The sequence below is a fragment of the Delphinapterus leucas genome, chromosome 18 (assembly GCF_059928025.1).
Source record: "Delphinapterus leucas isolate spDelLeu-1000000601 "Yukka" chromosome 18, BTC_Dleu_Yukka2, whole genome shotgun sequence".
NCBI lineage: Eukaryota > Metazoa > Chordata > Mammalia > Artiodactyla > Monodontidae > Delphinapterus > Delphinapterus leucas.
This window is the reverse complement of record NC_143146.1, coordinates 71511368-71539144: the sequence shown is the minus strand read 5'-3', so window position 1 is coordinate 71539144 and position 27777 is coordinate 71511368. Positions and strand designations below refer to the sequence as shown.

Sequence of the window (27777 nt, the reverse complement as noted above, 5' to 3'; positions counted from 1 at the left end):
AACTGAAAGTTCATAGCCTCTGACCAACCCCTCCCTATTTCCCCACCCCCAGCCCCTGGCAACCACCACTCAGCTCTCTGTTTCCATGAGTTTGACTTTTGTTTTAGATTCCACATATAAGTGATATCATACAGTATTTGTCTTTCTCTGTCTGGTTTATTTCACCTAACATAATGCCCTTCAGTTTCATTATTCATATTGTTGCAAATGACAGGATTTCCTTCTTTTTTCCTTCCTTTTTAAGGCAGAATAATATTCCATTAAAGATATAATGTATACGTGTGTATATATCACATTTTGTTTATCTATTCATCCGTCCACAGACACTTAGGTTGTTTCAATACCTTGGCTATGGTAAACAACACTAGTGTCAGCTGGGGAGTATGGATATCTCTTTGAGACAATGATTTCATTTCCTGTGAATATATATGCATTCCAGAAGTGGAATTGCTGGATCATTCTATTTTTAATTTCTTGCGGAACCTCCATACCGTTTTCCTTAGTGACTGCACTAGTTTACACTCCCACCAACAGTGCACAAGATTTCCCTTTTCTCCACATCCTGGCCAGTACTTGTTACTTGTCTTTTGGATAATAGACACCCTAACAGGTGTGAGATGAGGAGAGTCTTCGAGGTGCAGCAAAGAAATCATAAAAAGCACTTGGGAGATCACCTGGTCGAACCTCCTCACTTCACAGACACTAAAATTAAAGTCACAGAAGTTAAACAATTTGTCCAAGGTCAGAAAACCAGAGAGGGGCATGTGTGTACAGACCGTGGAGCAGCGGGGAGCCCCTGGGCTCCAAGCAAAGGGATGGGGTGAGGAAAGGGGGCTTCAGGGAAGTGGATCTGGGGTCAAGAAGGATGAGGGATGAGAGCAGCAAGAGTCAGAGAGACCCAGAAACCACCCAGGCTGTGGGTCGTGGTAACAGAGGGTAGTAGGAGGACTGAATGACTTGGTGGCTGGGGATGGAAGGCGAGAAAGAGGAAAAGAATGACTCAACTTCTGAGTTTGAGCAGCTGGTCAAATGGTGGTTCTGCTTCCAGGAAAGTGGGCAGTAGAAAGAGTCAAAAAGGACTCAGGCTCTGAGGATGGTCCAAAGTGGGGGTCATTCTGGGGAAACCAGGCTGGAGCAGCATTTGGAAGGTGGGATCCAGGAGCCAGCAAGACAGCCAAGAGGAGAGATTCTGCAGCCAGTGAAGGCTGCCCTGGATCTTTAGGAACAGAGGGACCCCCCACCTCCACCTCCCAAACCTCATTCAAGGGCCAGCATGGAGGCCTGGCTCCAGAGTTTGCCTCTTGTTCATATCTCCCTCGTTCTTAAATCCTCTGGCTTCATATTTCCTATTATCACCCCCAAGCTCTGATCCTTTATTAAGCTGTGTGCACAATCACCTCTGAATTACTAACCTTGACAATCACTCCCTACGCATGTGGACTTCAGTGACCCTGACATTTCTGAGTGAGAACAAGGCGCCCTCCACCTAAGACTTTCCTGGTCCCCTCACCCTACAATGACCCCTGTCGTGACCTCACTCGACAGTGACCCCTGTGGTGACATGTCCAGACCTCTCCTGTGCTCCAGACCTCCATTTCCAATTGCTGGATGGACCTCTCTACCTGGATATCTCAAAAGGAGATTCAATTCGATATGCCCCCAGTGGAATGAATTATCTTATATTGCACGTCTTTTTACTCTCCCCGTGTTCTCCTAATAGCCTCTTCCCATTCACCTCATCCAGAATCCTGGTGCCATCTTCCATCTCCCCAGTCTCCAGAGTCATGGGACCCTGTTACCGACACGCATCCTGCATCTCCATTCCCACTACCATGTTGGTTCAGGCCCTCTGCAATTCTCTCCGAGGCTCCTGCAAACGGTCTCTGTCCCTCCCCATCTCTCTCCTTCGTGCTGCAGAGAGAATGGTCCTACGATGTCTTGTTAAGGTGGCTTTTCATTTTCTTAAGGACAAAATCCAGCCTCCTAAGTATGACATACACTAGATACACGGGGGTCAAGATTGTTTGACTTGCTCTGTCTCTTCCTGTAAGGCACTGCCCCTCTAGTCTGCCTGGAAAACTAATACTTATCTTTCCAGTGGCTTCTCCCTTGAGAAGCATCTCCCCACCCTGACCTCTCCAGTCAGCGTTAAGTGCTTCCTCTCTGTGTAGTTCCAGGGCTCCAACAGACCTGGTGCTTATCAGAGTGTTAAAATTACTGGCTCACCTGTCTGTCCTCTGTTTTGTCTTCATAGTCCCAGCGTCTAGCCCAATATCTGGTATAGGTCAAGCACTTAATAAACGCTGATCGGGCTTCCCTGGTGGCGCAGTGGTTGAGAGTCCGCCTGCTGATGCAGGGGACACGGGTTTGTACCCCGGTCCGGGAAGATCCCACATGCCGCGGAGCGGCTGGGCCCGTGAGCCATGCCCACTAAGCCTGCGCGTCCGGAGCCTGTGCTCCGCAACAGGAGAGGCCACAACAGTGAGAGGCCCGCGTACCGCAAAAAAAAAAAAAAAAATGCTGATCAAGATGAGAGAATGGATGAAGAAATGAACGAACAGTTTCATAACGCTATACCACTATGCACACACCCCCATTCTGAAGGGTCACTGCTTCCAGAGCTCTGAGTTTGACTCAGGAGAAAGCCACCCTCCTCAGACCAGCTGCAGGTGTAGGAGTACAGATTCTGACAATCTGGGTAGTAAGTGAGATAGCAATAGTGTTTCGAACCAAAATGAAACCTAGAGACTCCTTCACGCACTTTCTCATTTTAGGGGCCAGGGCACAGGACTAGATAAGGTGAAAGCCACTGGACGTAGATCTGACTTAGAGTTCACTGATCTTCCCCAGGCAAATGTTCTAGTTGCTGCGAACGTGTGGGCCAATTCTTTTACTTAAGTAGCATTTTTTTTTCTGGTTACAAAATAAGTCTTCATTATAGAATATTATAAGTTGATTGTATAGGCTCATTGTAGAAAATATAGAATACAGAGAAGAACAAAGAAAAGGAAATAGGAACCATGTGTGGAGCCCTCACCAGAGACAATTCGTTCTTTCAATCTGGCTTTTTGGAAGAAACAGAAATCCCCTCAAGGTGGCTCAACTCAAGGGGCTTTGTGGTGAGGACACACATGCAATGACAGGGAATCTCATGGAAATCTTAGAACAGAAAGCTGTCTCTGAACCGGGCTTTCATGAGGCAGAGTCGGGAGTGGCTTTGGATTCAGAGGATATCTGGGAGCCAAGGTGCACTAGCTCAAAAGCTCTACTCTGGCGCCTCCTTGTTCGTGTAACTCAGCTCCCTCCACTTGTCTGCTTCTGTCTGTCCTGTCTCCATTTCCTGAACATTTTCCCACCATTTCCTGAACACTTTTCAAATGTCCTAGTTTAGACACTGAGACAGAGAGAGACTGTCACTGGCCCAGCTAATCTTTTCAGTAGTCCTCAGGTTGATGGACATCTTTTACTCCTCTAATCAGCTGTGGGCAGGAGGGTCAAGGGTACCTGATCAGCCTTTGGTAGGACAGAAGGAGCAGGGCTGGCCTTAATAATAATAAACAACAGGGCTTCCCTGGTGGCGCAGTGGTTGAGGGTCCGCCTGCCGATGCAGGGGACACGGGTTCGTGCCCCAGTCTGGGAAGATCCCACATGCTGCGGAGCAGCTGGGCCCGTGAGCCATGGTCGCTGAGCCTGCGTGTCCGGAGCCTGTGCTCCGCAATGGGAGAGGCCACAACAGTGAAAGGCCCGCGTACCGCAAAAAAAAAAAAATAATAATAATAATAACAACAATAATAATAGCTACCATACCTGGAGCACCTACTATGTGCCTTGAACTGCTCTAAATACTTGACATACATGATAACATTTACTTCACTTTTTACCCTGTGAGATGGGCACTATAATTACGACCACTTCATTTGGGGAAATTTAATATTATGATCCATGTAGCTGTATGTCTATATTCTGCCACCCCAGAAAAAAAGGTTGAGTGTCTGCAACACTTCCGTATCCTAACCTCTTCTCTCTCCTTCAGCCCCCCACACTGCAGAGGTTCGTGCTCTCATTTTAGTTGTCCAGAGTGCTTCATTTAAATGCCCCGTGTCCAAAACCACCCTACTCCTTCTCCCCTCCCCCACTCATCCAAATTCTATTCCTCTCAGTTCACTTCCAGCTCTCTGCCCCTCTCTTCACCTGACCCCAGCAAGCCTGATGCGTTGTGTGAGGTCTGCCATTATTAGAGTGGTCTTTCCTCCAAGACAGATTTTATGTTCTTTTGGTTACAATGAAATAAAATTTCAAGGCACCAAGAGTGAGAAATTCTTCAAAGAGTTTCACAGGCTCTGTAGACTCAATTCCTACATGCAACATCCAGAATGCTCTAAAGGCGGCCCTCTTAATCATCCAATAATCCTGAACCCTGACGAGGACACACAGTCTGCCCTAAGGCCTACAGCTGGGCCTCTGACGGGATAACTGGTCTACCTTTTTGTTCCTTTTCCCAGAGACTAAATATGGACCCAATCAGCTGAAATGAGATTACAAACTTCTTTTGCCTTACTTGGCAACCAAAGAGATGAGTTTTCCCCCCAACCTCTATGTTTCAAAAAGATCCAATAAGCAAGATCTTTAAATCAAGGAAGTTTAAGAAAGAGTAGTACTACTCTAAGAACAAATACAAAAGGGCACAGTACTTAAGTAAAAAGTCGCAAATCTATCATTGCCTCTGTTTCCCTAAGATGGAAACACATGGAAAAACCAGCAATCCCAGGCACCTTTGGGGACTTTCCCCCTATAACAGTGTTGTCAAATTAACAGTAATTAGAATTACTGCTTAAAGAACTTGTCATTTATACCTAATTACTACAGACTACAATAAAAATTATCATGACAGATTCACTTTGTTGTAAGCTTTATTTAATTACAATCCTTAACTTCCATGGATTTTGTCTTAACAGTTTACTGCCTACTTGTTACATTGTCTGTTCAGAACTGAAAACGTTTAAGAAACCAGTAGTTCTGGGGCTGTATCAGGGGTCTCTTTTTTCCCCCCTTTACTTAAAGCAGAGTGGGAAGGGCTCAGCTTGATGCCCTCCGTCGTGGTCAGTCAAGGCAGAGATCCTGCCTCCACACCCCCAAAAGTCCTGGCCCGCTTTTGGTGCCACCTCTGAGAAGGTGGCTTCTCAAAAGGGAATTAGACGTGGGGTCATGGGCAATGGGGGTGGAGGGGGACCCAAGTCTCCTTACCGAGACCCCTGACAGGACTGTGTCTCGGGATGGGGTCCGGGCAGCAACCTGAACGCAGTGGCGATCCTGGGGGAGCCGCTAATGCTTCGAGCTCAGACTTGCCCCGCCGGACCTCGGCCTTCGGGGGAGCAGGGGCTGCGGAGGGCAGACCCCCCAGCCTGGCTGCCGCGGGCTTGCCTCACCCTGGGAAGATGTGCAGCCCCTCGATCGGAACCGAGGACGTGGCCCGGAGGTGGGCGCCGCCTCCACACCAGAGCCTGCGGAAGGAAAGGGTGAGGGAGCGGCGATCGGACCGCCTTTGTGGGCCATGCGGGCTCTCGCGCAGGGCTTAGGGCTGCGCTGGACCCCCCTAGGGTCCGTGGCCAGTGACGCTGTTTAAAGCTGGGGTCCATATCAGGTGTGCTGTGGCCTCCTCTTCCCACGGAAGACCCATCCAGACCCATCCGCTGTCTGCTGCTCCGTTACCGACCTTCCCAGCGGGCACGCACCTCGCAGAGCATCCCTATAATCGGCCGGGCCCACCTTCTGCAGGTGTCTTTCCTTTCTCCTTTCCACGCCTATCAACATTTTCCTTTCTTAGGTCCACCTCCTTTCAAGTCTCATTCTTTGCTTCCCAAGATCACAAATGCCTCTCCGGATAAATCAGATTCATGCTAATATGTTAAGGGTATGAATAAATTCCAATTAATCCATCTCATTTGATTTTAATTTGGCAAACATTTATGGAGCAGTATCATATGCCGAGCCCTAGAGAAAAACTCAAATTTAAACAAAATATAGCCCCTCAAGACCTTACACAACCAGCAGTTTTTCCTCAAAGGAAATGTTTTAGAGTACCAAAATGAGATTTTTTAAATTTAATAATGGTATATTTATGTTAATGTTCCCTGGAAATCTAGCAAGCACATCGAACCCAACCATGATTTCATGATTACCATTGTTTTGGATGAGGCTAAAGAAGGTAATATGTACAATAAGTGAGTCTATTTAAAGAAAAATATTAAGTAAATAAATGAGAAAAATCTGTACAGGTAATGGACTCATGACTAAGTTTTAGGAAAACAGGAGCTCAGTAAGAGAGAGAGATGTGTATCCAAAGACACGTGCCCCTGATGGGGAGACGGGGAGGGGGACATGACTTCTGGCTTTTGAGGACAAGGAAGGCTTCTGGGAGAAGGTGGCATATGAGATGGGCCTTCAAGGATCTCTAGGAGTTTTTCCAAGATACTACAAAGTGGAGGCCACCCCACGTGGAGGAAACAGCACACCAGGCTACCCAAGTGATTGAAGTAAACGGGGCCCGAGGAGCAGAAATGGGATGAATGCTGGACAGTGAGCTTGGAAATGGATGATGAGGAGATTAAAAAATAGGGAATTCCCTGGCGGTCCAGTGGTTGAGACTTCGCGCGTTCACTGCCGAGGGCCCGCCCAGGTTCGATCCCCGGTCAGGGAACTAAGATCCCACAAGCCGCGCAGCGGGGAAGAAAAAAAAATTGGGGTTTTGTTCTTTTTGCCATTGTGACCTATGCAGATAATATATCAAAAGGAGCTTTCCTCAGGGCAGGGATCTTCATAGTGAGGGTGAGATCAATTAATGGGTCAGGAGACTGATTTGCTGGAATATGACTGACATCTAAAATAATGACAGCTATTAGTTAATATCAGAGCGCATCTTCTGAAAAAGCACAAGTCGTGTATTGTGAAGCTTTTGTTGCCTAGCGTGCATTGAGTCATGATGTCAAACGGGTCAGAATATTTGAAACGAATTGCCCCCGTGTGATCTCAGCCACTGAGGTTCTTCCTGAACAATCTATTTCCGGTCACCTCTCAAGTCAGTGCATAGAGAGTTCAACCGTGTAGGTCGTACTCCGACCTTCACTTTGCCCAGCAAACACTTTTTCAGTCTTCCATGAGAACTTTTCAGTCATTGTCAGAGGTTATGGGACATTTCCTGGTTGAGGGTGACCTTTTCACCGACTGCGGCCAGGCCAGGTTTTGCTCCTTTGCTGATTGGGTTAGCCAAACTGGAGCCTGCGGTGACCCAGGCCATATTGCTTGTAGCTGGGCTGTGTTTGACAGGGTGCCTCTGAGGCCTGAGGCTCCCCGTTGCCATCTCAGAACGGTGACAGGATCTGCAGCTCCTGGCTCGAAGCCTGTGTGGGCTGGTGTGGAATCAAGGCTGTGCAGGAGGATGTGCGATGATGCCACTTCAAAGGAAAAGGCATGGCTTCAGTGACACATATTTAAATGAGCTGTGGGAAAACGGGCACACAGCAGCTATTTTTTATTTGTGTTAGAACTACAAGAGCCAGAGTTGCTCACGGAGTACTGGCTTTGGATATAGATGAAGACTTTTTTTGCTCTGCCACTCACTTCCTTGGGCACTTGTCTTTTCCGGTCCTCAGCTTCCATGCTGTAAGGAAGGGGCGTGACTATAACGGTTCTGAGACCCCTTCCAGCTCAGTTCTTCTCTGTCTATTTCTCCATCGCCTTGTTCTTAGTATAGGCCTGTTGCTTCTGTTCTCTCTCCTCCCCCCAGTGCTCATGGCAAACTGAGCGAATCCATCCTGGCTTTTCCCTGCCAAGAGCCTCAGAATCCTTCTCAACATAGTACTCGACTGCTACAACCGATCAGTGCACACGTGCAAGGTCAGCTTTGCCATTCTTATTTGCTAAGGCTGGCAGAAGCATTTCTCTCTTTTTTTTTTTTAACCACTGAGAGGCCATGGAATCTACCCAAGCAGCTGGAAAACAGCATTCATTTTAGGTTAATTTAGAGAAGCAAGCTGGGAAATGCTTGGGGTGCTCCTTGCAGCCCATTTGGATCCACTTTAAGACTTGTAGAGGGGACTTCCCTGGAGGTCCAGTGGTTAAGACTTTGCCTTCCAATGAAGGGGGTGAGGGTTCGATTCCTGGTCTGGGAACTAAGATCCCACATGCCTCGTGGCCAAAAAACCAAAACATAAAACAGAAGTGATATTGTAACAAATTCAATAAAGACTTTAAAAATGGTCCACATCAAAAAAATCTTAAAAAAAAAAACTTTGTAGAAGCTGTAGAATGTCCCCGTGGTGGGAAGTCTTTAATACTCACTGAATGAAGGAGGAGGTTTGACTCTTCAATTGTCACCATACTTTTAACCGTATAACATATAATCATAACTAAAACAGCAAGGTAAAAATGCCTCCAAGTAAAGGGGAATTTGAGGTTCACTTCTAGGGGACTAGTCACTTGGGTGGAAACAATCCACTCTGACTGTTAGTCTCTCCAGAGGAGAGACATGAGTGATAGTGGACACTGGAGGTCTGGAAGTCCACACCCCTCCGGTCTACCCATCTGCCTGTGTTCTCTTGGGAGATGGAATAGGAACTGGCTGGGGACCTCCGGCAGAGGTGCAGCAGCAGAAAAGAGAGCTGGTATTAGGTCCTGGTGCCAGCACTTACTGGTTGTGAGAAAGTGGGCAAGTTAATTGAGCTCTTGGTGCCTCAATTTCCTGGTCTGTAAAATGGGGACCATAATACTGTCTCCCTCACAGAGTTGTTATGAAGATTAATGGAAACCTGCGTGTAAAGTATCCAGCAGCTTGTACATAATAAGCTCAAATAAAGGTTAGATGTTAGCGGCAGTGCTGTTTAAGGCGGCATCAATTAGTTTAAAATGGAAGCCACCTTCTAATCTTCCTGCTTCTAAGATGGCGGAAAAGAATCTTTTTTTTTTTTTTTTAAGCCTCAGTTTATCATGAGTTTGAAAGTTCCTGGCAGAATCACCCAGGCCTTTTTTTTTTTAGTTTTATTAGCAACTAATCAAGATGCTTTTTTTTTTTTTTTCCATCTTTGCGGTACGCGGGCCTCTCACTGCTGTGGCCTCTCCCATTGCGGAGCACAGGCTCCAGACGCGCAGGCTCAGAGGCCATGGCTCACGGGCCCAGCCACTCCGCGGCATGTGGGATCTTCCCGGACCGGGGCACGAACCCATGTCCCCTGCATCGGCAGGCGGACTCTCAACTGCTGCGCCACCAGGGAAGCCCCACAGGCCTTTTTTTGACTCTTCTTCCTGTGGTTATGACCTTGTGTCACACAAGAGAAAGGTCACTTTCACAGTCTAGGTTCACTGGAGAACTCCCTGCAGCCTCCCCTTTTCCTCTTCATCAGGACGATCCACCATGGGAGCCCCTAAATTTCAACCCGGAGAACCCCTCAAATCTTCTGGAGTTACTATCTCTTTTAAGAATCTTAAGACCACGGGATCGTAACTGTCTGTTTTCTGAAGCCATAGAGACAGACACTCAAGGAACAGATTTTCCAAAGGATACTTTATTCAATTAATTAGTCAATTCCCTTGTCATAGATGTGAAGTTACCCCTAAACCATCCGGACTGAGGAGACTCTACAGTGAGAAGCAAAGAAATGTTGGGATGTAACAATAGGAGGGCTCATTTGCATTGCAAATGAGCAACCAGCCGGCAAATGAACGCTTATGGGAAAACCACTCTAATCGTAAGAACTGCTTGCTTTCGGGAGACTGCAGTGTAAGGACAGAGTCACAGCTCCATGAACCCTCTGCAATACAGGGTATCAGAGAACATCTAGGTAGGTTTCTCTGAAAATGCATTTGAATACAACAAAATGCATTGCTGGGCAATAGACAGTATGTTTAAAACTTGACTCCACAACTGTGGACTCAATTATTTATGGTTGCCACTATAGCTCTGATAGTTTGGAAATAGTCAGGCTTTTCTCTGTTTTTATTTGTAGGAAAACAAGTCATTCAAGCTTTTTAGTGATGCAATGTGACTGGCTGTCGATGGCAGTTACAAATTTTCAAGCCCTGCCAAACACAGGAGTCCCCGAAAGGGACATATGTTTTCTCTGCTTTGTGTTCCAAATTTGCCTTAAAAACATGCAATTATGTGAAGGCCTGACTTAAATTTTCAAGAAAGAGCACAATAATGGCTCTGTTTTGTAGCTGTGTTTCTCCAAAACGTATTTATATTGCTGCCTTTTCAAAAGAAGTTGGCTAATGATCGCTGGATTTTTGCATTCCGTCACGACATATGAAAATTTGATTAGGGCTGTGAGATTTAAGAACTGATTTTTGAAGTGCAACAGAAATTTCGTTAACATCATTCGGTACGCAGCCCTGAAAAGCCTTCTGTACTTAGGGTTAGGGTTAAGGTTAGGGTTTTCATTCACTTCCTTATTTTTGTGGACAGTGGGAGAAGGGGAGGCTGGAAGCACGTGTATTTGTAACAGGAGGCCAAGATGGAATAGAATGACCAGGATAACAGAGAGCAAAGCTTGGAAGGTGCCAGAGGCTGTAGGTGTGTCATGAGCAAATAAATAGGAAGCAGGCTGGGTAGGATATTTTGGGGGATAGAAGGATGGCTCTGGGGAGAAGTTGTGAAGGGAGAGAGTGAGGCTTTTTGGTCACATTTTATACTTAACTGAAAACTGCTGTAAAACCTTTCATAAATTATATAATCACTGGCTTTGGTTTCATGCCCTTCATTACTATCATTAATGATGGCATTCACTTCACTCTCGAAGAAGCATTTCTAGTAAATTTAAGGAGAGAAGATGAATTAGTCTCTTTCTGGATTGGGGAGCCCCCTCCTGGGAGGTAGGCAATTTTTTGTTATTTGTTCTTTTTCAGAAATGGAGGTAGAGAAGGGTGAAAGGCCCATTTCACATAATAAGGTGGTTAGTGGACAAGTAGTGATCATGATATAAATTTCAGGAAATTCTGAAGCTAAGAGAAAAAGATATTCAGGGGCAGTGGAAGGATAGAAGTCTGCGGTAAGGATAACATATATGCAGTATGTTTTGACTGCTCTGTACAAATCTAGAGTCACCACTTTTTAGGGATATAAGTGTTTTTAGGAATAAATGTCTTATGTAATGTATAGACTCATAAAGTATACTGTGTATTTAGAATTGTAAAGGCTCAGAAAAATACAATATGAAAATTGAAATAATACCATGTTTCTCCCGTAATATTCCAACCTTAAGGGGAATAGTTTTCAAATCCTTAAAAAATTGTTTCACCCTCTGGAAGTCACATCTGGGATGTAGGATAAGAAGTCACATGCTCTTAGAGGCAACATCTTCTTGTTAGGTCTCAGATTCGAGTACATTTTTCTCATACATGTTGTGTGTGAGCCTGATGTGAGCTTGGTATCCTCTCACTGCTTCTTTGGATGCTGGAGAAGGCATAGTCTAAGAAAATGTTGAATTCATTCAGTGGTAATATCTCTTACTGGGGAGGGCAAATGGCCCCTCAGTGTGATGGAATCATCTTTCACGTGTAGTCAAATATTGTTGGGGTCTTTCTCCCAGTCAGCTTTTTAAACATTACCTCCTGGGCTCAGGTCTTGCCAAAAGAGCCCTACCGGGAAATTTTAAGCGGAAACTTCAGGTGGAGTGTTTTCCCCTTCTAGAGCTGGGTTTCCAATTTTGTTCCTTGGTGAAAGCAAGTTCAAAAGTAATTATTGAGTCATTTAGGACAGAATTTGAAAGGTGCTTCAACTTTACAAAATTGTGAATCTCCCAGGAGCTTTGGTGTCAGTCTGAGTTTTATGGTAAAGGCCACCACCTTAGAAGCTTGGAGGTGGTCAGAGAGATTTCAGAAGATGATCCTATTGGGGAAATAGCCTATTTCCTCCTTTGCTATCTTCCTCGGGCCTCAGGAGATGGTGCAAGAACGTCAGAGCTCAGCTCGGCTCTACCCACTGGTAACAGTTTATTCATTCTTTCTAAGCCGGAAGTTTAAGGATTTTCATTTATAAAAGCCAAATTGTTGAGATAGTAGCTAAGAGACTGGAGGTGAGGCAGAGGCATTCTCTGGGGAATCTGTTTATTGAGCTAAGGACAGGGGACTAAAAGGTAACCAAATTCCCTAACACCAAGGGTACCAAGAGCCTCTGACCATAGCTTCAGAAAATTTACCCCAGAAAAAGAGGCCACAGATCAGTTCCCCCAGGGCCTCCTCCTGTTTCAGCCTGGGGTGAGATGGACCAAGGAGCAGAGGATGCGGCACTAGGCAGTTCTGATGCACTGGACTCCTGACAGGGAAGAGAGCGTCTTTGGAATGTGATCTGGCAAAATATTTTCACTCTCCCTTTTCTCATATCAGTCCCGTCCCTGATCTTTTCTTTCCCAAGTCAATGTCTATCCTCTCCTTTCCTTCCACCACCCGCCACCTCTTCCTTCCTTCCTTCCTTCCAGCCCAGTTGAGCCAAGCCTACCCCAGAACTTGGGGCTGAGGAATCAGCTGAATTGGAGTAGACACTGGGAACAATGACGGTTGGAATAGCCTAAGTGTTACTCAGAGGCTTAGCCACCCCATATTGGCCTCCCATAGAAAGAGGAATTATGGGTTTCCAGAAATTGCATGTTATGGGCATTACTATTAGCATTATATGTTTTTAATTTATTTTCTTTTTGTTTTGATGAGATTGAACATCAAGTGACCCTTGAAGAGCTACAACACTTAAATGCACTCTTTCAGGTAGGAATTGAGCAGGTGAGCTTTCTAATTTGATTCTTTTTTTTTTTTTTTTTTTTTTTTTTTTGCGGTACGTGGGCCTCTCACTGTTGTGGCCTCTCCCGTTGCAGAGCACAGGCCTCAGCCTGTGCTCACGGGCCCAGCCGCTCCACGGTATGTGGGATCTTCCCGGACTGGGGCACGAACCCATGTCCCCTGCATCGGCAGGCGGACTCTCAACCACTGTGCCACCAGGGAAGCCCTTGATTCTCTTTTTGATGGTTGATTTTTCAGTGAAAAGTACATGCCTTTTAACTCCTACAAAATAGCAAGGAAGAATAAATTCTCTGTAATTGTCACTTCTTAATGGAATTACAAACAAAGTATGAATGCATCAGAGAAATGAACAAAAGGGATAGCACACTAGAAGTTGACAGAGTTCAGGTAGGTCCAATGAGACATTCCATTCTTTGGACTCTTACACCCAGACTAAACAAAATGCAACTATGTTCAGAGCTAACTATTGTTTTTCCCTCCTAGGAGTATGAGAAGAGAGGAAGGCTGCTGGATAGGGAAAGTTAAAAATGCATAATGAAGCAAGCATGAGGTCACAGAAGAAAGTAAATGGGTTTTAGAAATGTTGGATCATCGAAACCACAGTGAAAATTTCAACCACAGGAACCAATTAGGCTTGATGATCCATCTGTACAATCACTGTGAGCTCTGAACTGTGATTTCTGCTAACACCCAGCCGACTTACTGAACAACAGTTCACATAGGAAAATATGTTTAAATTACTTAGCACACTAGGCCAACAAGATATTTAGAGACTTTTCTGGAAAAGGAGAAAAAGGCTCTTATTAGATCACTGGTTATTTCCATGTGGGTTGTTTCCAAAGAGTTTGGACACTTTTCCCACCCCCAAACTGCTGGAATTAAGGATTTTAAATATTTTCTCTGCAGTCCTGTTTAGCCCAGTTTTTAGCCCAGAAAATGAAATCTTATTGAATCTCTTAGCCTGTTCAGGCTGCTGTTAAAAAAAAAAAAAAAAAAAAAAAAACCATAAAATGAGAGGCTTATAAACAACAAGCATTTATTTCTTACAGTTCCAGAGGCTGGAACTGAGGTCAGGGTGCCCTCAGGGTCAGGTGAGGGCCCTCTTCCAGGCTGCAGACTTCTCGTTGGATCCTAGCAGGGCAGAAGGGGTGAGGGAGCTCACTGGGGTCCCTTCAGTAAGATCACAAATCCTATTCTTGAGGGCTCCACGTTCACGCCCTAAGCACCTCCCAAAGCCTCACCTACTAATGCCATCACATTGGGCATTAGGGTTTCAACATATGAATTTGGCAGGGAGGCAGGGACACAAAACTCCAAACATAGCAATGAACAAGGCTGTATTCATAAGATAAAATACATATGATAACAGGAGAGGCTGTTTAAGCTCTACTTGCTAAGGTTTCATGATTACATCTTAAACTGTAGAAAAAAATTATTCAAGGTAATGCACTATGATCTTGTCCCTGGAGTTTAAACAAAATCCCACCATCGTCAGACTGTAGGCTGATGAGGTCCCCAATGCTCCTTCTGAGTTACAAAGCCCTCGGTTTCCATGGCTCGAGTGGAAGTTTATGTGTGTTTAGAGTTTCATCTGCTGTGGAGAAGTGATCATTAAAAAACACCCGTCTTTTAAAAATACCTACTCTGTATGCATAATATTAAACGAAAAACTATGGGGTAGAGAGAGGAGTGTTTTCAATGGATAAATGATCAGGTGTTTTAACGACATCCCAGATCTTTTTAGCCAAAGCAGTCTAATTACCTGCATTTTTAGCATGCCCGCCCCCCCAGCCAGTGACCTACTCATTCTCTTCTCCTCTCATGCATTCACTCACTCACTCACTTATTCATTCAATAAACATTTACTAGTGACACAGCATCAGTCAAGGGGACTCTGCCCTCGGGGAGGTCAGAGCTGGCCTAGAATTCAGCCTGGGTGCTATGCGAGCAACTAAAGCAGACCAGGGAGCCAGGAAGGTCTCCTGGAGGAGATGAACCTTGGGCTGAGTTTTCAGGGGCACAACATACAGGGTGAGTGTTTCAGATATGGGTGCCACCTAGAGGAATGAGGGTCTTACACCAAAACTTGTGGTTCCCTTGGGGAGCAGAGAAGGTGATGCCCTATTTTCCTATTTCCGTATCTTCCCACGTGCTGTTCCCTTGCCTAGAATACTCTCCTCCCATTTTTTGCCTGAGTACTAATTCTCCCTGGATTCTGGTTTTTCTTATGTTCCCAGAATTTAGGACCATGCCTGGCCCATACAGATGTCCAATAAATGCTGTTGAATGAATGAATGACTTTAATGCAGTACAGTCATCATGGACTCAGACGAGTCTGTCCTAACGTTCCTAGAAAGTAGCTGCTCTTCCTTTTAACCTGATAGTGGTCTGCAGTTTCCTGTAACACAGAATTTGTTTTTGGCACTGCATTGCTGGTTTGCTGTGACCCTGCTAGACAGCGAACGCCATGACGGCAAGTAAGGCATCTTTCAGCTCTGAAGCTGCAGCATCTGACACAGGCCTTGTCATGCCATTGGTGCTCAATGAGTGAGCGATGTGAGGAGGAAGTGGTCCAGTGTCTCTCACGTAATCATGCTGAGAAGGCAGTTCCCCAGGGCAGGGCCAGAGGATGTTCATGCAGACCCCAGTGCCCCTTAGCTGTGACTGATGGGGGAGGCTGCATCTCTCTGGGCAGAGCCACGGTGCTTCAAGGCCAAGGAGTGGCCGTATGATGGCCCACGTACTGCCCGAGGGCCCACTCCCACTGTGGTCCACAACACTGCACGGCCCTTGCCTCATGCCACCTTGCCGGAGCTCCAAGTTGCCCAGGTGGACCCACACCTGTCCCAGGATCTGCTTTGTGGTGACAGGGGTGGTCTGGGTGGGCAGCCTGAGCCCAGGCAGCGACTGCCCTCCTCCTGAGCTTTTTTGTTTCCTGTTGCATCTCTCATCCTAATCTCTCTGGAAGCCATCCCTCTAGGTGTTTTGGTCTGTTTGGACTTTCATTCCAAAAATATTTGTTACTTATTATGTGCATGGTATTGCCTAGTTGCCATGGTAATGTCTGCACTGGCAGCCACACCCAGGGGTGTGAGATGTCTCCTTTGGAGCATGATGTAGAGGGAACTGGGTCTGAGCTCAGTCCCACAGCCAGGGTCTCTCCTCACGACCCCTACACTGGCACTGGGTATCGACTCACCAAGGGGCAATGCCCTGGTGTCTTGAAATAAGGCATCATCTCATTTTTTCCATTTGGTATCATTACCGAGCAAAGGCAAACACCCCTGAGACTTATAAGAGAAAAGCCAACACCTCACTCCCCAAAATAGACATAAAACCTGACCATCTCTGTTGAAGCTGCAATTATGGAATCCTGGGGTTTGAAAGCACCTTAGAGGTCACTTAGTATATAACCACTTCAATGCACAAATTCTATTCTCTGCTAAGCCAGGAGCCAACATATGCTTGAATACCTTCAGCTTAAGGGAACTCGATACTTTATAAGGTAGCCCATTTCAAGGTTGGAGAGCTCTGACCTTAAATTTGTTTTTTTCCCTTTATGAGCTGAAATTGGTCTTTCTTGACATCCTACCCATTAGCCCAGTTTCTAAGCTTCTGCACCACTCTCTGAGTTATCTATTGTACCAGAACAAAATTACCACAAACTCAGTAGCTTAAAACTACACATTTATTATCTCTCAGTTTTTGTAAGTTAGGCATCCAGTCTTGGCTTAGCTGGATTCTCTGCTTCAGGGTGTCTCGTGAGGCTATATCAAGGTGGTAGCTATGCTAGGGTCTCATCTGAAAGCTTGACTGGGGAACAGTGCACTTCCAAGGACACATGGTCTCGGCCAGGATTCAGTTTCTTGCAGGTTGTTGGACTAAGGCCTCAGTTCCTTGCTGGCTGTTGGCCATTTCCATGTAGGCGTCTCTATAGGGCAGCTCATGGCTTGGTAGCCAGCTTCCTCAAAGCCAGCGAGGGAGAGAGAGAGCCTACCAGAAGTTATGATTGGTTTCCAGCAAGTTACTCAAAGAGAGGGGGTTTTATCGGCCTGAATACCAAGAGGAAGGAATCGTGGGGTCCATCTTATAGTCTGCCTGTTACAGCCACACAGAAGGAATCTACTCTCTCTCCCACAGAATGATCCTTCTAACACTTGAAAGTAATTTTTATGACTTGCGCATCTTTTTGTCCTGGCTACACCCAAGTGAGTATCCTCACCATCCCAACCACTGTCCTCAGAATTTGCTTTGCTGTGTATCTCAAAGTGGGGATACACTCAAAGATACCGATACACTTTGAGTTTCAGTGTCTCAAACTGAAACTCAGTTCAGTCCTCTGGCTGGAACTGACCAGGGTGGAGTGGGACCCCCTGGGAGCATAAGCCCTGGGAGACCCACAGCTCCTCCTACTAATTAAGGCTTGATTTCAAACATAGACATTCTAGGAGCTCAGCCTCTTGCTGGGGAAGAGTTTTGGTGTCAGTGCACTGAATTCAGATTAACAGTCCTATTAATGTTTTGGAGCAAACATTCCAGAGATCTTAGAGTAGTATGCATTTTTGAATATGAAAATTGGAAAAATGAATATTTTCCCCCTCCTGTATCCTCTCGCCCACCAATCTAGTGAATAGTTTACTCTAAAAACAGATTGATTTTTTTCTCTCTAGAGTATTGAACAAATAGAACAACTTTTCATGAAAATAGACTATGAAGCAGTGGGTAGAATTCAGTGGGTAAGTTGGGTTGTGTTTTGTGAATCAGACTTGAAGTTAGTGAGGAAAATGTATAAAATGTTTGGTTCTGAGCCTTTCTGGAGTATCCTATGCCCCTCAGTACCCTTGCCAAGCTGAAGTTGAACCAAGGGGACATGCATATTCACAATTTTCAAGTTCTTGTAATGTCAGGATATGCTTGGAATAGCTTCACTAGGAATTGCAGTAGCTCAGGCAAGTTCCAAGAAGGCATTCCTAAAACCAGGAAATGAAGGCTACATCTGCCACCTTACCCAAAAGCAAAAGTGAAACACCGGTGAGCAAGAAATCCTGTGAACAAGCAACACCTGGTGATAATCAGATCACTGACACATGGAAAGTGTTTAGAACAGGGGCAGCCACAGAGTAATTTCTCAACAAATGTTATCATCGTCATTATTAATGTTTCCCAATTTGGGTTGTATAATGAGGAGCTGAGACATCTGCTTTTAAAATTCTCTGCCATTGTGCATCGGTATCCTATTGTTCTAGGATGAATCAAGTTCTAAAATGACAAGCTGAGCGGCATTCACCTCTATTCAGACCTCGGGCCAGTGCCCCAACCAAAGCAAATACAGTGTTTTCACGGTCATCTCATTTGAAAGGGAACAGTCAGGATTCCAGGGAAGAGAAGGGAAGATTCTAGTGAGTTAGGGCTTTGGGGGAAGTGGAGAGAAAATGGAGATGTTCCCAGGCCCTATAGGCACACCCACCCCTATAGGCACGCCCACCCCTTCCCCAGACCACAGGTTGGCTTTTCCCTGCGTGCACTGCTGAGTTTCGAAATGAGGCATACATCCTGGTGGGTCGGAACTGTGCAGTCAGACCAATGGGGGCTCAAGTCTCAGGCCAGCCACTTACTAGTTGTTTGATCTTAGGCAGATTATTTAACCTTTCTAGGCTTGAGTTCCCCAATTTGTAAAATGAGGAGAGTAACAGTACCTAACCTTATCCAGCTATGGCAAGAATGGAGGTGAAGGTCCACGTTGCACGGAACAGGGTATGTGCTCAACCATCACCATCATCTTTAGACAGAGAGACTGGGCAGGGAAGCGACACACTGGGTACCAGATTTCCAGCCCTAGCCGAACAGGCGCACCCCAGTTATTAGCCCCGAGTTTTTGGCAGCCAAGTTCACATCGATAAGCTAATAATTATGTCAGGACTTATCCATGTCCTGAGGATAAAGAGAATTTTTGAAAGACAGTAGACGTTTAATGAATTTTCCTTTCTTCACCAGGACGGCTTCTGCACATACCTGCAGTTAGTGTATTCAGAGCAAGCTGATGCTCCGGCTCGACAGAAAGAGGTTTCCTTCCAGCTGCCTGCTGTGCTGCGAGGGCTGTCGTATGGGGGTCCCGTGCTGTGCATTCTCTCTGTGCCTGATGACACCTTAATCATGATCAGAGAAGATGGGGCCGTTTATTTCTGGTCCCTGCAGCTGAAGTTGAAAAGAAGAAAGCGGGTTTTTGTATGTGATTCTCATTTGATAAGGATGCTGAGTGCTCCAGTTTGATTTTATTTGCTATTTTAAACTGCTCCTCGAGTGGCATGATTACAGAAATTGTGTCCTTGAATATAATATATTCATGTTGGATTTTGCCAGTCTATGGAATGCAAATAAAATATGATCTCTATATGTAGTGCAAGATAATTCCTCATTTTGCTTCTAAATCAGATGGATGAATTACACGTGATTCCATCATGTACTTTATCATATGTCTTAATGAATGACAAATGGAAAAGAATTTTTCTCCCTGTTAATGGTTATTTCAGTTTAGGTTGCTCTGTGAGGGTTTCTCCTTAGAGAACTTACAGAATCACAGAATCAGAAATTCAGAAGGCAAGAAGCATTTGGGAACTACACTTAGGATAGGAATAACAATACCTGACCCATTCCAGAATATATTCTATCTTTAAAGTCTTTCTTTTATTATCTCACTCAACAAATAGTTGAGCCCTTGTCACTGCTCAGGTTCTGTGTTGTGTGTTGGGGGTACAGACACCCATTTCTGCCCTCAGGAAACTTATCATCCACCCTAGAAGTTACAGCTAAACCACAACCCTCAGGCTGCCAAATAAGCCCGCTCTAGAGAGAGAGAATAAAGGTGGTTCTTCAAATCTATATAGCAAGTTCTCTATATAGGCAGACCCTGTTTTATTGCATCTCACAGATACTGCATTTTTTTTTACAAATTGAAGGTTTGTGGTAACCCTGTATCGAGCAAGTCTATAAGAACAATTTTCCCAACAGCATTTGCTCATGTTGTGTCTCTGTGTCACATTTTGGTAATTCTCGCAATAGTTCAAACTTTTTCATTATTATTGTATCTTTCATGGCGATCTGTGATCAGGGATCTTTGATGTTACTATTGCAAAAAGATTGCTACTCACTGAAGCCTCAGATGGTGGCTAGCATTTTGTAACAAAAAAGTATTTTTAAATTAAGGTATGTACATTGATTTTTTTTAAGGCATGGCACACTTAATAGACTACAGCATAGTGTAAACATAACTTCTGTATGCACTGGGAAATCACAAAATTTGTGTGAATTGCTTTATTGCAGTGGTCTAGAACTGAACCCTCCCTCAATATTTCCGGGATACGCCTGTAGTTGAGAGCGAAAGTCAGCTAAAGAAAACTATAGAGTGGCATGGACATATATACACTACCAAATGTAAAACAGACAGCTAGTGGGAAGCAGCCGCATAGCACAGGGAGATCAGCTCGGTGCTTTGTGACCACCTAGAGGGGTGGGGTAGGGAGGGTGGGAGGGAGACGCAAGAGGGAGGAGATACGGGGATATATGTATGTGTATAGCTGATTCACTTTGTTATAAAGCAGAAACTAACACACCATTGTAAAGCAATTATACTCCAATAAAGATGTTAAAAAAAAAGAAAACTCTACAATGTTAAGTATGCATATTAAGGACCAGAGTGGTTTGAGACAATGGAAATTGTCTTATCATTAAAAGGGCATATTTTTGTTTATTTCCACCCTTCAACCCTTTAGGACAAGCCCATCATTCGGAAGCCCAGGTGGATGACGGATGTCACCCGCACGCCACAGTACAACAGACTGATCCTAGGGACTGGGTGAGTGCCTGCAGCTCTTCAATGGCTAAGTGAATAATCGTTGGGCTATGAAATTCATTTCCATGTGTGGGTTTACACAGACACATACCCATCTGTGGTAATAGGGTAAAGTATGAAGACCTTAAAAAAAAGCTGCTGTGCAAAGAAAGCTATCACTTTGGCCTATTGCAATGATACTGTCCTTGCCTCAAACTGACAGGGCCCTCTTCTGGAATACTTCCAGAGTGAGAGAAAATGTTACCTTTTAGCACCATTTATTTTAGATTCAAAATAATATTGCCGCTTTATTGTCCACCAAAATTCAGTGCAAAGTGATTTTATTTTTCAAAAAATAAAATCCACAGTAAAAAACAAACAAAGAAAAAACGAAACAAAACAAGGCAAAAAACTAAACTCACTGCTGGAGAGCCTTCAAAGAATGGGTCAGGCTGTTAAGGAAGATACTGAAGGTTTCCATCAATGGCAGCATAATGAAAATGAATGTGCAGCATCCCGGGTGCCAAGCAACTTCAGTAATGGGCCAAGGCAAGGGGGTGCGGCTTGGTGGGAAGGAATTTTGGAAAATGCCAAAACAAGGTTGAAGCAAAAGAAAGTTCAACACTGGAGGAGGGTGAACTGTGATGGGGGCAGTGGTGTCCAGGCTGAGGAATTAGGCTGTTTAGCATGGGGCTGGGGGCGTGGCTAAGTGAAGGGGCGGAGCTTGAGTGTGGTTCCCACCACCCTGTCTGACTCCTCCCACCTCCTCTGACTCCACCCAAGCCCAAACTTGCCTCATTTAGAAGCCCCTGGTTTCCTAGGCTTCAATCACCTTAGCGAACAGTTAATACAACCTCACATCCTCCGGGCTATTAAATACAATTAAGTTTAATGTTAAGTTTAATTATTAAAATATACTTATTAACATATTAATATATATTCTTATAAGTAATATTAACTATTAAAAAGCAACAAATTTGGATTTCTAAATTCAGCCCGGTTTGATTTTAAAAAGCATGCTCAGGAGTCAGGATGGCAGTGTGGGAAGACGTGGAGTTAGCGTCTCTCCACAACTAGGGCACCTGCCTGCCGCTGGTGGGGGACTCTGATGCCCAAGGAGACGGGAGGAACCCCCAAGGGAACCAGTAGGATGTTGGGGGGCTGAGGGGGGAGGAGAAGTGGAGGCCAGACAGGATCAGCGCCCCTGAGGCCGGGGAGATCAGGAAAGTCAGGCGGGAGGGACCCTCCGGGAGGAGCGAGAGAGGAGCAGAAGGCAATCGCCTGGCCCACTTGGGCTGGGGAGTCTGCTGAGCTCCCAGGCTGGTACCCCCACTCCAAAGCCCCCTCCAGGCCGCGTGGGTCCTTGGAGGCATAGGAGGGAGGCCAGGGAGATCAGGAGAGACAGGTGGGAGGAGCCATCTGGGAGGAGCAGGAGAGGAGAGGAGGGTGTTTGCCCCTCCCACTCGAGCCCAGGAAGCCTGCTGGGCTCCCAGGTGAGGTCCCCCGCCCTCTGAGACCAGGGGTGGGGGGCACACCTGGGCCCCTTCTGTTCCTTGAGCCTAAGCCCCACCCCCCACAGCCCCAGGGCCTTTTCCAGCCCTGTGGGTCCTGAGCATAGGCCCCACCCAACACCCAAACCTTGCCCTTGCTTAGGCCCTGCCTCCACAGCCAAGGCCTTCCCCACCCCACTTTTCTTTTCTTTCTTTCTTTTTTTTTTTCCTTTTCCTTCCTCCTCTGTTTTACTATTGTGGTACTGATGTACCTTATGGTTATTGATTCATCTATATTTTTATTTTATATTCTTTCTAACATATCTGTTAGTTTCCTAGTCTAATTTTATTTTTTACTTTGTTATTGCTTTTTTTTTTTTTTTTTTGCCACCCCACACGGCTTGTGGGATCTTGGTTCATGAGCCAGGGGCCAAAGCTCCTGCAGTGGGAGCGCTGAGTCTGAACCACTGGACTAATAGAGAACCTCAGACACCAGTGAATATTCATCGGAGTGAGGTCTCACGGAGGTCCTCATCTCAGTATCAGGACCCAGCTCTACCCAACAACCTACAAACTCCAGTGTTGGAAGCCTCAGGCCAAACAACCAGTAAGACAGGAACACAATCTAACTCATTAAAAAAAAAAAAAAATGAGATAGCAAAAAATATGCCACAGAGAAGGAGCAAGGTAAAAACCTACAAGACCAAATAAATGAAGAGGAAATAGGCAATATATCTGAAAAAGAATTCAGAGTAATGATAGAAAAGATGATCCAGAATATCGGAAACAGAATGGGGGCACAGACTGAGAAAATACAAGAAGTGTTTAACAAAGATCTAGAAGAACTAAACAACAAACAAACAGAGATGAACAACACAATAACTGAAATGAAAAATACCGTAAAAAACACAAATACATGGAGGCTAAACATTGAGCTACTAAATAACCAAGAGATCACTGAAGAAATCAAAGAAGAAATTAAAAAATACATTGAAACAAATGACAATGAAAACACGATGACCCAATGCCTATGGAATGCAGCAAAAGCAGTTCTAAGAGGGAAGTTTATAGCAATTCAATCTCACCTCAAGAAACAAGAAATATCTCAAATAAACAATCTAACCCTACACTTAAAACAACTAGAGAAAGAAGAACAAAGAAAACCCAAAGTCAGTAGAAGGAAAGCAATCATAAAGATCAGAGCAGAAATAAATGAAAGAGAAACAAGGAAAACAATAGCAAAGATCAATAAAACTAAAAGTTTATCTTTGAAAAGATAAACAAAATTGATAAACCCTTAGCCAGACTCATCAAGAAAAAAAAGGGAGAGGACACAAATCAATAAAATTAATAATGAAAAAGGAGAAAACACAACTGAATCTGCAGAAATACAAAGGATTATAAGAGACTACTACAAACAACTATATGCCAATAAAATGGACAACCATCAAGAAATGGACAAATTCTCAGAAAGGTACAATTTTCCAAGACTGAACCAGGAAGAATTAGAAAGTATAAACAGACCTATCACAAGTAATGAAATTGAAACCGTAATTAAAAATCTTCCAAGAAACAAAAGTCCAGGACCAGATGGCTTTACAGGTGAATTCTATCAAACATTTAGAGAAGAGCTAACATCCATCCTTCTCAAACTCTTCCAAAAAATTGCAGAGGGAGAAACACTCCAAAATTCATTCTACAAAGACACCATCACCCTGATTCCAAAACCAGAAAAAGATATCATAGAAAAAGAAAATTATAGACCACTATCACTGATGAACATAGATGCAAAAATCCTGAACAAAATACTAGCAAACAGAATCCAACAACACATTAAAAGGATCATACACCATGATCAAGTGGGGATTTGTCCCAGGGATGCAAGGATTCTTCAATATACGCAAATCAATCAATGTGATACACCACATTAACAAATTGAAGAATAAAATCCATATGATCATCTCAGCAGATGCAGGAAAAGCTTTTGACAAAATTCAACACCGATTTATGATAAAAACTCTCCAGAAAATGGGCATAGAGGGAACCTACCTCAACATAATAAAGGTCATATATGACAAACCCACAGCAAGCATCATATTCAATGGTGAAAAACTGAAAGCATTTCCACTTAGATCAGGAACAAGACAAGGATGTCCACAGTCGCCACTCTTATTCAACACAGTTTTGGAAGTCCTAGGCACAGCAATGAGAGAAGAAAAAGAAATAAAAAGAATACAAATTGGAAAAGAAGAAATCAAACTCTCAGTGTTTGCTGATGACATGATACTATATATAGAAAATCCTAAATATGCCACCAGAAAACTGCTAGAACTAATCAATGAATTTGGTAAGCTTGCAGGATACAAAATTAATGCACAGAAATCTCTGGCATTCCTACACACCAACAATGAAAAATCAGAAAGAGAAATTAAGGAAACAATCCCATTTACCATTGCAACAAAAAGAATAAAATACCTAGGAATAAACTGCCTAAGGAAGCAAAAGACTTGTACTCAGAAAGCTATAAAACACTGATGAAAGAAATCAAAGATGACATAAACAGATGGAAAAATATACCATGTTATTGGATTGGAAGAACCAATATTGTGAAAATGACTATACTACCCAAAGCAATCTACAGATTCAATGCAATCCCTATCAAACTACCAGTGGCATTCTTCACAGAATTAGAACAAAAAATGTTACAATTTGTATGGAAACACAAAAGACCCCGAATAGCCAAAGCAATCTTGAGAAAGAAAAATGGAGTTGGAGGAATCAGGCTCCCCTACTTCAAATTATACTACAAAGCTACAGTAATCAAGACAGTATGGTACCGGCACAAAAACAGAAATATAGATCAATGCTACAGGATAGAATACCCAGAGGTAAACCCACACACATATGGGCACCTCATTTATGACAAAGAAGGCAAGAATACAATGGAGAAAAGACAAGACAGCCTCTTCAATAAGTGGTACTGGGAACACTGGACAGGTACATGTAAAAGAATGAAATTAGAACATTACCCAACACCATAAAGAAAAATAACGTCCAAATGGATTAAAGACCTAAATGTAAGGCCAGACACTATAAAACTCTTAGAGGAAAACGTAGGAAAAACACTCTTTGACATAAACCACAGCAAGATCTTTTTTGTCCCACCTCCTAGAGTAACGGAAATAAAACCAAAAATTAAAAAGTGGGATTTAATTAAACTTAAAATCTTTTGCACAGCAAAGGAAACCATAAGCAGGACAAAAAGACAACCCTCAGAATGGGAGAAAATATTTGCAAATGAAACAACAGACAAAGGATTAATCTCCAAAATATACAAGCAGCTCATGCAGCTCAATAACAAAAAACAAACAACCCAATCCAAAAATGGTCAGAAGACCTAAACAGACATTTCTCCAAAGAAGATATACAGATTGCCAACAAACACATGAAAGGATGCTCAACATCACTAACCATTAGAGAAATGCAAGTCAAAACTGCAATGAGGTATCACCTCACACCAGTCAGAGTGGCCAATCATTTTTTATATTGAGAAATACAGAGAAAAGTTGATGTATTTAGAAGGAAGTGATTGAAAAGCAAACCTGTAGCCGAGTGTGTTCCCATAGAAAAAAGCCAGGCAGAGCCCATCCCCAGCGCCCCTCGTGCGCATGTGCGGTCCTGCCCTAGGTCCCACTCCTCCCCAGAGGGCTGCACACTTGACTCCTCAGGAGGGCCCCCCCTTCCGGGGGGTCGGGGGAGGGGGCATTGGAGCCTTTCCCTGCGCTGTGGGGCCCAAGGTGCCCAGCCTGGCCCAGTGGGGGCGGCACATGATTGAGTTGTGGGTGATTGATTGCTTTTTACTCACGCCATCTCGGAGAGTTTCCTGGAAGTGATATTTTGTGTTATCACTGCTTTCAAGAAAGGCCACTTTGATGAGACAATAAAAAGGACAGCCCTGAGAGGACTCGTGCAGGCCCAGCAAAGTGAGTGCAGCTCCTCCCGGCGGGCTTGCCTCCTGCCTCTCCCACCCCCGGGCCAGACCCCAGCTCCCAGCATGGGGGGCAGGGCAGCAGGGCTGGGCTCCACCTGGGGCAGCTTGGGGACTCTGGCAAAGGCAGGACTTTGTGGTGGACTCAGATCTCAGTCCCTTCACTCATCTCTGGAGACCTGGGCAAGTCCAGTCTTCATTCTCAACCTCAGCTGGCCCATCTGCACGACGGAGATGATAAGGCTGGCCTCACAGGGCTGCGGTGAAGATGAAACCTGCGCCCTAGATGTAGGTACTCACACTTCACCCAGCAGAACAGGTGCTCCTCACAGCCAACGCCCTTCCTCTTCCAGTCCCGACGTGCTGGGAGCGGCATGAACAACGCATGACTGCCCGCGGGCCTCCTGTGTCCTCACCATGGCCTCAAAGCTCTTCGGACCCCCTCCCGCTTCACTCGCTCCCAGTCTCTGAAGCACCAGCCTCCGTGGCCTCATTCAGTTACTCAGATGTCCTCAGCAGTTTCCCATTTCAGGGCCTCTGCCCTTGTTCCGTCTGCCTGAAGCACCATGCCCACCCCACCCCTGTATTTCCCTTCCGATCTTAATTTAAATCTCACCTCCTCCTTATCTGACTATGCGCCCATTGACCCTGTTCATTTTCCCTATTGGACATGTCATGGGCCTATGAGTATAGATGGTGAATTCTTTGCCTACTCACTGTCACTAGAGTGGGGGGGTAGGAACCACAACTGTTTTGTTCCCCACTGTAGGCCTAACACCTATCACAAGGCATGGCACATAATAGCTGTTCAATACTTTTTTCAAAAAAATGAATAAGCAATCAAAAACTGAGACTCTGATGTCAAATCTCACTAGGATTTACTGGCAGGTGGTCTGAACTCTTTGTGCCTCAGTTTTCCTTGTCTGTAAAACTGGTAAATAAAAATAGTACCCAGCTCATTGGGTTGTTAGGAGGATTTCAAGAGATAATCCTTGTCAGGTACTTGTCTGGCACTCAGGAAGGACACTATAAATTCTGGTTTCCATTATCATGATTAGGTGAACTCTTGACAGGGGAGGGCTGAGTGGAGAGCACCACAAATTAACAAAGGTTCCAGGGACACTGTGATCCCAGGACATCATGAAGACCTTGTCCTGTCCCACCACTCTTGGGGCTTGGAGCTGGGGGGTGAGGAGGAGTCTTTTGCTATAGGCTAGGGATTCAGGGATCGAACACACAGGACACCCAGCCTCAAGGAGAGCACATTCTAGTGAATGTGAATGTATAAATCTGCTGGGGCTTCCCCAACAAAATGTCACAGACTGGGTGCCTTAAACAATAGGAATTAATTTTCTCTCAGTTCTGGGGTCTGGGAAGTCCAAGATCAAGGTGGCATCACCTTCTGTTTCTGCTGAGGGCTCCCTTCCTGACTTACAGACAGCCACCTTCTCACTGTGTCCTCACATGGCCTTTCCTTGGTGTGTATGTATCGGGGAGGGGCTCTGTAGTGTCTCTTCATAATCCTATCAAGAGCCCCACCCCCATGAACTCATCTAACCCTAATTACGTCCCAAAGGCCCCATCTCCAAATACTATCACATTGGAGGTTAGGGTTTTAACATACAAATTTTGAGGGGACACAAACATTTCGTACACAACAGTGAATATTTACTGACTTGGGTTGTATA

The 27777-nt window shown here is 44.8% G+C and overlaps 1 protein-coding gene across 1 annotated transcript in view; it reads left to right on the top strand.

Moving 5' to 3' along the window:
* Nucleotides 1-970: 970 nt before the first annotated feature.
* Nucleotides 971-27777, top strand: part of LOC115803175 (uncharacterized) — a 123133-nt gene continuing 96326 nt past the window's right edge. Inside the window, 10 exon segments of the mRNA XM_089899294.1 lie at nucleotides 971-1052; nucleotides 5062-5155; nucleotides 5289-5516; nucleotides 7784-7893; nucleotides 12656-12750; nucleotides 13267-13324; nucleotides 13327-13346; nucleotides 17454-17519; nucleotides 18778-19008; nucleotides 20553-20635. Of these exon segments, the coding sequence (XP_089755420.1) occupies nucleotides 971-1052; nucleotides 5062-5155; nucleotides 5289-5516; nucleotides 7784-7893; nucleotides 12656-12750; nucleotides 13267-13324; nucleotides 13327-13346; nucleotides 17454-17519; nucleotides 18778-19008; nucleotides 20553-20635 (1067 nt within the window).